The 10671-nt window shown below is 38.8% G+C and overlaps 1 protein-coding gene across 2 annotated transcripts; it reads left to right on the top strand.

Moving 5' to 3' along the window:
- Nucleotides 1-495: 495 nt before the first annotated feature.
- LOC108431016 (transmembrane protein 200A) lies at nucleotides 496-6434 on the top strand. 2 transcript variants are annotated; one of them, XM_017703879.2, is made up of 2 exons: nucleotides 496-646; nucleotides 5019-6434. In XM_017703879.2, the coding sequence occupies exon 2, from the start codon at nucleotides 5020-5022 to the stop codon at nucleotides 5827-5829; it is 810 nt and encodes a 269-aa protein (XP_017559368.2). In that variant the 5' UTR covers nucleotides 496-646; nucleotide 5019; the 3' UTR covers nucleotides 5830-6434. The 2 variants fall into 2 exon arrangements, with proteins under 2 accessions (XP_017559368.2, XP_017559367.2); XM_017703878.2 differs by having other exon boundaries at nucleotides 496-692.
- The last annotated feature ends 4237 nt before the right edge of the window (nucleotides 6435-10671 follow it).

Genomic DNA, 10671 nt, shown 5'->3' with positions numbered 1-10671 from the left:
CTGGGATTTCAATAGCATGATAACAGATATGAAAAGAACCTTTCCTGCTAAGAAAAAAGATTAGTTTGACTTCCCTAGAATGAATAATAAACAGTGACCATGAAGAGCCAGTGTGTAAAATAAGCTGGAAACCCAAGTGACTCTAAGAATAGGTCACTGTGCCCATCGTGGGACAAGCAGGCCTGCACAAATCTTCCCATGACCCTTAACCATTCTCTCTCTCTCTCTCTCTGTCTCTCTGTCTCTCTCTCCCTCTCTCTCCCTCTCTGTCTCCCTCTCTCTGTCTCTCTCTCTCTCTCTCTCTCTCTCTCTCTCTCTCTCTCTCTCTCTCTCTCTCTGTGTCACACACACACTCACCCCCACCCAACTGTCTCTGTCACACACACACTCACCCCACCCATCTCTTTCTCTCTCTCTCTCTCTCTCTCTCTCTCTCTCTCCCTCTCCCTCTCTTTTCTCTACGTCACTGGGGTTAAACTCACTCCTGCACATCTGTCGCTCTCATCAGCTCGAAAAGAAGAACGATGGAAGCCCTTCAACAGTGCTGAACCCCAGAATGAACAAAGTGGCTTTCTGGCTGTGAACTAGCTCAGACTGACCAAATGGAGACCTCCTGTGTGGCCTGACTTTATGGGGACCAGACCAAGTAAGGACACAGAGAACTGACGCTGTGAAGGGTTCAATATCTTTAGGTAGGCTTTTTACATTTATGTTTGTAAATTTAGTCTCATTCAGAGCCACATTAAATCTGCAAGTATGTGTGATTTAAAAGGCAAGAGCCCTATCATAACACATCTAGTTAAATAAATAGAAGAGTAGATCTTGAAGACAAAATGTTTAGGTGTTTTGATTCATTATTGCATTACCCTTTTTTCAATGTATCTTATACAGGCTATTCTGTATATACATATAAGAAAAAGTTGATGTAATGTAAATTCTTTGCTGGAGAGGTGACATTAACATTCAGATGTAGGCACAGGTCAATAGCTCCATAGTTTTTCTGCTCTGTTCTACAGAAACTTACAAGGTCAAAAATTTTTCACAGTGGTGGTGATAGGAACCAGATGTCTAAAGAGTTAGCTCACAGAAAGTTATTACATGAAGTAGAATCAAATACTTTGTCTGAGACATTGGTTAGCAATAGTTTTAAAATAAGGTTTTGGTTTAAAACATATTTTTGACATCCATTCATGGCAGAGAGGCACAAGCAGGGCATTCTACAAAAGCAAAATAATACCAAAGATTTAACACAATTTTACCATTGTCAACTTTATATGAATCTCAGAATACATGTTCATTAGATATAAAATATAGTAATAATATATATTTGCATTGCAGACATTGTGACTGCTGGTTCCTATCACTACCACTGTAAAAAAAAAAAGTCTGTAAATATCTCTAAAATACTGTTTCACACCACTCTGAATGGCATTACTTACGTCTCTCTGACTGAATTATCCAGACGTTCTGAAGAACTGGGATAATTCCCTATTTAAAAAAGAAAGGGAAAGATGCATTACATGCTGTAGGCTTTCTCAAAATCCCTAATCCACTGAGAAATAATAATAAAAAGTGTGATGCAAGCAAGGATTACGTAGTCATGTTATCCAGGACTAGTCTTTTAATCTGTGTCTGGAAAGTTGTGTACGTTGTTGTCTTCCAACATAAACAGGAAAATGGTCATGCCATCATTTTATGCGTCTTCATACACAGCCTCATGAATTACGCTGGCCTTTAGTTAGTTATTCTCTCAGAAACAGCTTTGAGTTAAAACATTAAATTAAAATCTAATTAGCGATATTTCATTAAAGCAACAAATTGCTAAGCAAAAGAAAGAAGAGAGGATTGGAAAATGAAGTTTATTCTCACTTATTTTCTCAAAAAGCAAAGGCATTTTCATATCTTGACCATGTTTATTATCCTGGAATGCTCAGATTAAATGTGTTTTTCTTGTCCCCTTTCCCTGCCTGGACTGTGTTTAGATAAGGGCTTGTGGTTGAATCTAAATGGAAAGGTCAGATTCCATGGGTGGAGATGTAAAGGTCAGATAACTAAGCCTTAGGGTTGTCTAGATCTTTTTTCCAGTGGTTATATATCATCTTTATGAAGATGCACCTACCTGCAGAGCTCAGCTCCAACACACCTGAGCTACCCGATCAAGGTACTTCGGAAAAGATTGATTATCTGTAGCACATTTGTGGCATGTTACCTGTATTTGAGTATTAGTGTTTGAGCTAAACTTGTAACAGAGTGGATTTTTAGGAAGAATGTTGGTGACCACTGTTTGAGGGGTGTTCAAAGCAAAACTGATTAGATTGCTTTAACTCTGTGCAGTTGCCCAGCATACAGGTTGGGATGTAATGGAAAACAAATACGCATTTTTAGAGTATAGAAATTCAGTATCTGTATTCGTTTCACATTACATTCTGAAAAGGCAGTATTTAGAATACAGTTACTTTTTAGATATCAGGAGAATACCTTTAGAAAACACTCATTAAATGGACTCAACAAATGGTTTCCTGCTAAAGCATGAGGCTGTTAAATCTCCATGACGAGCCAGTTGTTTATCTTAGCATGAAGCTCTTTCAAAGGATGGTTGAACTGAACAGTCTCCTCAATAGTTGTCTACAAGTGATAAACTACCCACTTTATAGTCAAACTTACAAGATTTATCATTGGGATTGTTTGCTTAATGATAACAGGTGGTGAACCTGCTATATAAAGTGTGTGTGTGTCTGTATACATATATATATATATATATATATATATATATATATATATATATATATATATATATATATATATATATATATATATATATATATATGTATATATATGTATGTGTGTGTGTGGACCCATAGAAGGTAGGTCACTTTTAGCCTTCATAACTTGAGAAAGGTTTAAGACACAAACATGATGCACATATCAGGACATTCAGCAGACTTGCCCCGTAATCGAGCTTTTCAGAAAAGGTAAGCACTACTGCGCTTGTTTTCAAGATCTCTATAATTTAAAAAAATAAATTTAGCAGGCATTAGGTGATCTTAGACCAGACATAGCAAAGAATGCCATATCCGAGTATCCCATGTTCTCCTGAAAATAACATGTGGCATGTGTAACTGTCACATCTAAATAATTTTTAATTGTAATTATAAGTGAACCAAAAAATACCCCCCTCCCCCCAAAAAAACAAAAATCCCCGAAATGTTCAGTTTCTAAGGGTTAAATCGATCTAAGGGTTGCTCGATCGACGTCGACAATCAACTGTCACGTCTGTTGCCTGTTAGCCAGACTGATAGCTACTGTTACTGATGTAAAAAAGGTCAAACAAAACCAAAGCGCGATAAAATTGAAGTTAGTAATATAGTCATCCTGTTTATATATATGTCCTCGTGTATCTCCTCATTTTCCACCACCATCACTGTAATATTTTATCATATTATATTTTTCATCAACTTTAAAACACGGCGGTAATAAAAGGGGACGGTGGAGATCGTGTCTGCAGTGTCTGGGGCTTTTAAAACACTTAAGAAACTCACAAGTCAAAGCACTGTTTTCAGTGTAGCTAAAGGCAACGCCATTATGCCAGTTAAAGTGAACTATGCTGCCTAAAACAATAGAAACGGACAGTTAAGACAGAAGTCCTCTGTCCTAAATTCAGTCCTACCTGAAGTTGTCACAGTGACAAAACATAAAATCTCAGAGTTTAGTTTAGTTTTGTAATATGGACCCCAAGTGTACGAAGACCCATCATGGAACCACAGGTCTTGTCTATATTGAGGTAGTGACGGTTCATGAGGTCTGGAAGGAATGGGGACATTTCTTATTCTGATCCTAGTTTTCTTTTTGCAGCAGAATTCAAAGAGTTTCCAGGGAATGTGTTGTAACTGATACAATGTTTTTCTTCTAGCTGTTTTTCTTGTGTAGTATGTACAGAGAGGTGACAAATTAAAGGAAAAACCACCATACAGTGTTTTAGTTCTTCGTAGAGTGCTGGGCCAGCACAAGCTGCAAAAAAACTTCAAAACACATTAGTACAGATGCTACAAGTCTCTGGAACTGTAATGGAAAGATGGAACACCATACTTTGGAAAATTTTCCTTCAGTTGGTGTTTTGATGATGGTGATGGAGAGCACTAACACACTACCCCATTGGTGTTCAGTTGAGTGGAGATATGTTGCGTGTGAAGGCCATAGCATATCATGCACTGCAGCCCAATTATATATTCTGTTCTGTATAGTTATGGACAGGCTGATCATGTCCTGAAGTAACATTCCTTGTCACCAGGGGAACTTTGGTCACGGTTCCTATTTAATCACTAGCCAGTTAGTCTTTGTAACTACAGGTCCTGCCATCCAATGCCCAAAAATGAGTCACTTAAATAATTTCCTCTTGCCATCTTGATCCAAAAATCAGAGACAGTTGAGCATGTACAAGACAGTGGTCCAAAACATCAAAATCAATCTTGAACTACTTTAAGTGAAAGGAGATTAAGGCTTTGAAATGGCATTCACCATCTATACACTTGAGTATATTGAAAATCTCTGGGCATTTCTCAAACATTTTATGCATGCTAGCCATTCTATGAATGTGTCTGAACCTGAATCAAGAATAGAAGACTGTTAGCTGGCTACAAGAATTATTTAGAGGCTGTCATTTTTTTTTCTCAAGTTTTTTTCTCAACATGTACAATTCATAAAATAAAAATAATATAATTTGCAAAAATATATCATTCAGTTTTCATACTGAATTTCTTTTCACTTAGAAAATTAACAAAATGTTTATTTTGACAGAGTTGCCCAAGTCTTTGCATATATTGAGTTTTATATATTGCATATATTGGGGCCAATGCTTGCTCTCTCTATTTTGTTCACAGGGTACCATAGAATGAATGCAACAAAACTTGTAATGACTGTCATTAGTTTAAGTGTAACTTCTATGTGGTAAACTCGAGCATACCATCAGATCGTCTTTGCAAACACCTTGTCCTCTTTCTCACCACCTTTATTTCTCACAGAATGTCTGAGGACGAGTCGACGGTAAAAGGTGTGTCTGGTCTAGAGTCCGACACTTCAGTCCCTCAGGAGAATCCTGGACCTGTGGTTGGCCGGCTGCGTTTACGTTCAGCTCCTGGAGCTTGTGTGCTGTTCGCTGGGGTGCTGCTACTTGTAGGAATTGGTGTGGCTGTGGGCGGCTACTGGCCTCATCGCACCCGGCGGCCAGTGTCACACCACCCTCCAACTGGCCGAACACCCGCTGAGAAACTCAAATTGGTCGGTCCTATCATCATGGGGGTAGGCCTGTTCATCTTTATCTGTGCTAACACACTCCTGTATGAGAACCGAGACCGGGACTGGGACCGTCATCGTAGACGGAATACAGGAAGCAAAGAAAACTCTTTACCAACTCAATCAGAGAAGTATGGGGACACCAGCTCAGTAAGGTACCTGCAGCCAGAAACAAGCCTTAACAGAGATTCACTGGTGTTGTCAGATTTTAACATCTACTGCCTGCAAGAGGGGATGACCATTCCTACTTTGAAGTGCTCTTCCCCCTCCTCTGACTCCTGCAACTCCAGTCAGGTGAACTTTGATCTGGACAAGCAATCTCCTCCTACAGATGGCAGGGGTGTAGTTACATTGACCCTTCCAGTCATCAAGTTGAACAACTGCCTTATAAGCTGCCCAGAAGCTCCACCCCTTCCAGAGCGCACTTACCAGACCAGGGTGGCAGTGGCTACTGTTACAAATGTAGGATCAACACAAATAGAGCCACCCAGTTTGGTGTTAATGAGAGAATGCAAGTACACAGAGATTGAGGATCGGTAGACAGAAAAGAAAGTTAGAAAATAACTGAAGTTGGGAAGAAGATCCTTACCTAACACTCCAGCTCCTTCCTATCTTACTTCCTATACACTTGCAGGGTTGGGACAGCTACTTTCCCAAAATTTGTAGTTAGCTACAATTTAGCTACTTTTCCAGAAAGAGTAGTGGCTACTTTTTAAGCTACTTTTTGAAAAGTAATATGCTATTTTTTAGCTACTTTCAAAGCGTGGTTGTCAGAATATTTGTGAATCTCCACCTGACACACCAAGCAAGCCCAACTGATGTTAGAACAACACACTGACTAAACTAATTAAAAGACTAAATTAATTAAGACTAAATGCAAAGACTGCTGGGATAGGCTCCAGCACCCCCCCGCGACCCTGACGGAGAAGCGGCTTGGAAAATGGATGGATGGATGGATGCAAAGTCAATCTTTCCAAGTTTTTCCTAACTATCAACAAAAATAACCGAATACAATCCAAAGAATTTTGTGTAACGTGTTGTCAACTGTTGAAATAAAGCTGCTCCAATTTAAACATTTTATAACATTATGAGCACCTCCCTGTTTTGATGCTCATTGTCCATTTTATCAGCTCCACTTACACTATAGGTGCACTTTATAGGTCTACAGTTACAGACTGTAGTCCATCTGTTTCTCTGCATAATTTGTTAGCCCCCTTTTACCCTGTTTTTCAGTGATCAGGACCACCATGGAGAACAAGTATTATTTAGGTGGTGGATCATTCTCAGCACTGCAGTAACACTGATGTGGTGGTGGTGTGCTAGTGTGTGTTGAGCTGGTCTGAGTGGATCAGATACAGCAGTGCAGCTGGAGTTTTTAAACACCTCAGTGTCACTGCTGGACTGAGAATAGTCCACCAACCAAAACTATCCAGCCAACAGTGTCCTGTGGGCAGCATCCTGTGACCACTAGACGATGATTAGCTCATACTGTACAGCAAGAGATGAGCTGTCGTCTCTGGCTTTGCATCTACAGGGTGAACCGACAACGCAGGTGTATCTAAAAATGTGGACAGTGAGTGGACAGAGTGTTTAAAGACTCCAGCAGCACTGCTGTGTCTGATCCACTCATACCAGCACAACACACACTAACACACCACCATCACGTCAGTGTTACTGCTGTGCTGATAATGATCCACCACCCAAAGAGCATCTGCTCTGTGAGGGTCCATGGGGGTCCTGACCACTGAAGAACAGGGTAAAAGGGGGTTAACAAAGTACGCAGAGAAACAGATGGACTACAGTCTGTAATTGTAGAACTGCAAAGTGCACCTGTATAGTAAGTGGAGCTGATAAAATGGACAGTGAGCGTAGAAACAACGAGGTGGTCATAATGTTATGCCTGATTGCTATGCGTACAGACATTCAGCAACACTTTAGCCTCAAAATCCTCATCACTGACTGTGACTCTGGGGTGAGAATCAGGCCTGAATAATCTCTGCACTGCTGCTGCTGCGGCTCCACAGCAGAACTAGACTTCTAGGTAAAATAACATAATAATCCTCCTTTGCTGTAAAATCGTTATAACACACAGTTCTAACACAGTTTTCACAATAAATGGTCTTAAACGCTGGAGTGTATAACTGCTAATTCACCAACCTTTAAAGCTGAAGACACACAGACTGTTGGACACAGATAATGAAACAGTAAAGAGAAAAATCATCGATAATTTGGAGATGAATGGACTTATTTCCATTTATAAATCACTCTGGTCTGCTGACACATTTAATCTAAGATTTTATTTATTTAACATATAATGAGCTTACCATATTGAAAAAACAAAACCATAAAATATAAAACATGCCACATTTTTGCTTCCCCCCCAATTTAACTTCAGCAAATGAACAGTCACTGTGCATTAAAATTTGCAGAAGCGTGTTCTCTGTAGAGGATATGTACTTATTTTCGCTTAGAAAATCAACAAAAACTTAACTTGACAAGGAGCAGCAAAACTTTTGTAAACAATTGTACATTCTTCTCTCTACCTTCTGTTTCCTGTTACAAAATTTCCACCACCATCTCCTTTCCTCACTATTGCTCATGATGTTTATGCCTTCTTGCAATTGCAATCAAAAGAATATATCTGTCCTTCTTTATTCCTTTAAATGAAAGGTCCCAAAAAAAGGTTTTAAGACGTGGGAAAAGAACCACTTTTGTTTCCTGAAAAAGTTTTAATGTATGGTTTACAGTCACATCTCACACTTTAACCATATATTCTTAAAGAGAAAAGACTTCTAAATGGTTCTTGGCTTGGACATACAGTTCTAGTAAAAGCCTTTACTAGGGCTTTTTACATTATGCAGAGGTTCCATCTTGTTTACAGCAATGATTCTTTAAAGAAACATTCAGTAAAAGGTTATATAGGGAAGCAAACCTTTTAGGAGTGTTGCAGGTGTGGTCTGCACTACATTTGCTGTATGATTGCTACACAATATAAATTGCCATTATAGCTAATGATATCCACTATGTGGCCAAAAGTATTAAGTTCAGCAGTTTCAGCTACAGTCATTAACAGGTGTATGTCCTCTTTGCCACAAGTCAGTTTGTGAAATTTCTATCTTGCGAGATCTGCTCTGGTCAGTGGTCTGTAGTGTTATTTTTGTGAAATGAAAGCATCTAGGAGTAACAACAGTTCAGCCCTGAAACAGAAGACTGCTGCCGAGTGCTGAAGCTCCATTGCATCACTCACTACAGAGTTTCAAACTGCCTCTGGAAGCAACACTAGCACAAGTACAATTTGTCCAGACCTTCATGAAGTGAGTTTCCATGGTTGCACAGTAATAACAATAACAAGCATCAGCTGGAGCAGTAGAGCACGATGCCCCTGTATTCTGGGGCACTCATAAGCTGTTCACTGGAGTAATGATTTACACATCACTATCAGGCAGTCTCATAAATGAGTCTATGCCAGGAAAATGCTACGTAGTGGAATGCATTGTGCCAACAGTACATTTTAGTGGAGGAGGGATAAGGGTCCGGGGCTGGTTTTAAAGTCTGTGATTTTGGAATGGGATGGTCCAGCAAGCTCATACAGGTGTGATATCCAGGTGTCCGCATACTTTTGGCCAACTAGTGTATCATAAAAGGGCTAAATGTTGGACCCCAGCTTCTTTCATTTTGCTAACAGAGAGCATTCTGGGCAAAAAGATTACAGCTTAGCGTAACTGCGCAGAAATAACATTTGCTCCACATTCATTGCAGAGCTGTCTATCGTCTTGGACCAGCCAACGCTAACACTGCCTTCTTGGTGACTGATATGAGAGTGTTCATTAGATTGTTTGTAGACTGCTAGATTGAATCTGTAGAAGAAGACAGTGGTCACTATATTTGTGTGTTCGAGTGAAGAGAGAAGAGAATTCTCAAGACGTTATGAGTCATGTAAGTGCACTTTTGTATTAAATAAATACGACATTTAAGAACCAAAGTGTCAATGCGCTTTTGTTTTGTTTGTATCCACTGCTCAAAAATTGAAAATGACTTAATATGTTAGCAATATTTGTTATTTTATATACAGTAATAATGTACCATTTGGATTTAAATATTACAACCTTTTATATCATATTTTTAGATGTTTTACTCATGTTTCAAGAATTCTATAAATGTGGAGTGAAGTAAAATACTATTACTAATAGATAAATTATATCTTCAGTTTTAAGGTATCATGAATTCTGGACATTTATTAGAACTTTGTTACTGATGCTCTACACAGTGGTGATTTTAGGATATAGTGGGGTCACAATTCCTTTTCAGGGGCCAATTGAATGTCAAGTTCAAAAGATTATCTCATAATATCTGTAAATTTGTATTTGCATACACATTTTTATATATTAGTCACATTATACACATATACACCAACCAGCCACTTCATTAAGGACATCTCTTCATATCTACACTCATTGTCAATTTTATCAGCTCCACTTACTACATAGGTGCACTTTGTAGTTCTACAATTACAGACTGTAGTCCATCTGTTTCTCTGCATACTTAGTAACATCAGGACCCCTAAAGGTATTATTATTGACTTTTGAATGGTAATGTATGTATATAAAAAATTGAAAAAAATTGAAACAGTCAATCTAAAATTGAGAATTTTTTAAAAATGTGAAACTTTAACTACTAAGCAATGTATGCACCCTCCACTGTTAACTGAAGTGCCTAGAAGTTCTTTCCCACTTTGGCCCCACCAATTATTTCTTTTCACAAAACAGGATCTGACAGCCCTGCTTGATGTAACATGTTCCGTTCTGGAGAAACATACAAAGTCAGATTGTTCACAGTGGTGATGTCCAAGAACCAGATGTCCAAGGAGTTTAATGTCTGTTGAAGCTACCACACAGAAAACTGTTAAAAGTGGTAATGAATACACTGTGTCTATTCTCACATAATACATCCTCAGAAGACACATCCTTCACCAAGTTCTCTTTGAATGCTCTTTCAATGCATTCGCAAAAGTCAGATTCATCTCCTTGTGGTGGTCCAAAGCACAACCAGCATGTTCTTCTGCACATTGTGTGCAAATACATATTACCAGAAGAGAGATTTCCAAATCCCCAAATCCCACACAGTGTTGCTTTAAGGTTCAAAGGGCACTTCACTGCACTTCAGTACCCTTCACTTCAGTAGCCTGATGTTCTTCTAAATAAAACCATCCTGCAAATACTGTTTTTGAAACTATTTGCTTAAATTATTTTTACTTTATTATTTAACACATTCAATGCTCCTTATGTGAGGTCCAGTCACTGCCCGAATGCTGTGTTCTTTCTTAAAGCTGTTGTTGTGTTCTCTTAATGTTTTGTGTCCTCCCTTGATGCTGTTGTCTTCTGC

Source organism: Pygocentrus nattereri, chromosome 24, assembly GCF_015220715.1.
Source record: "Pygocentrus nattereri isolate fPygNat1 chromosome 24, fPygNat1.pri, whole genome shotgun sequence".
Classification (NCBI taxonomy): domain Eukaryota; kingdom Metazoa; phylum Chordata; class Actinopteri; order Characiformes; family Serrasalmidae; genus Pygocentrus; species Pygocentrus nattereri.
This window is presented reverse-complemented; position numbering and strand designations above follow the sequence as displayed.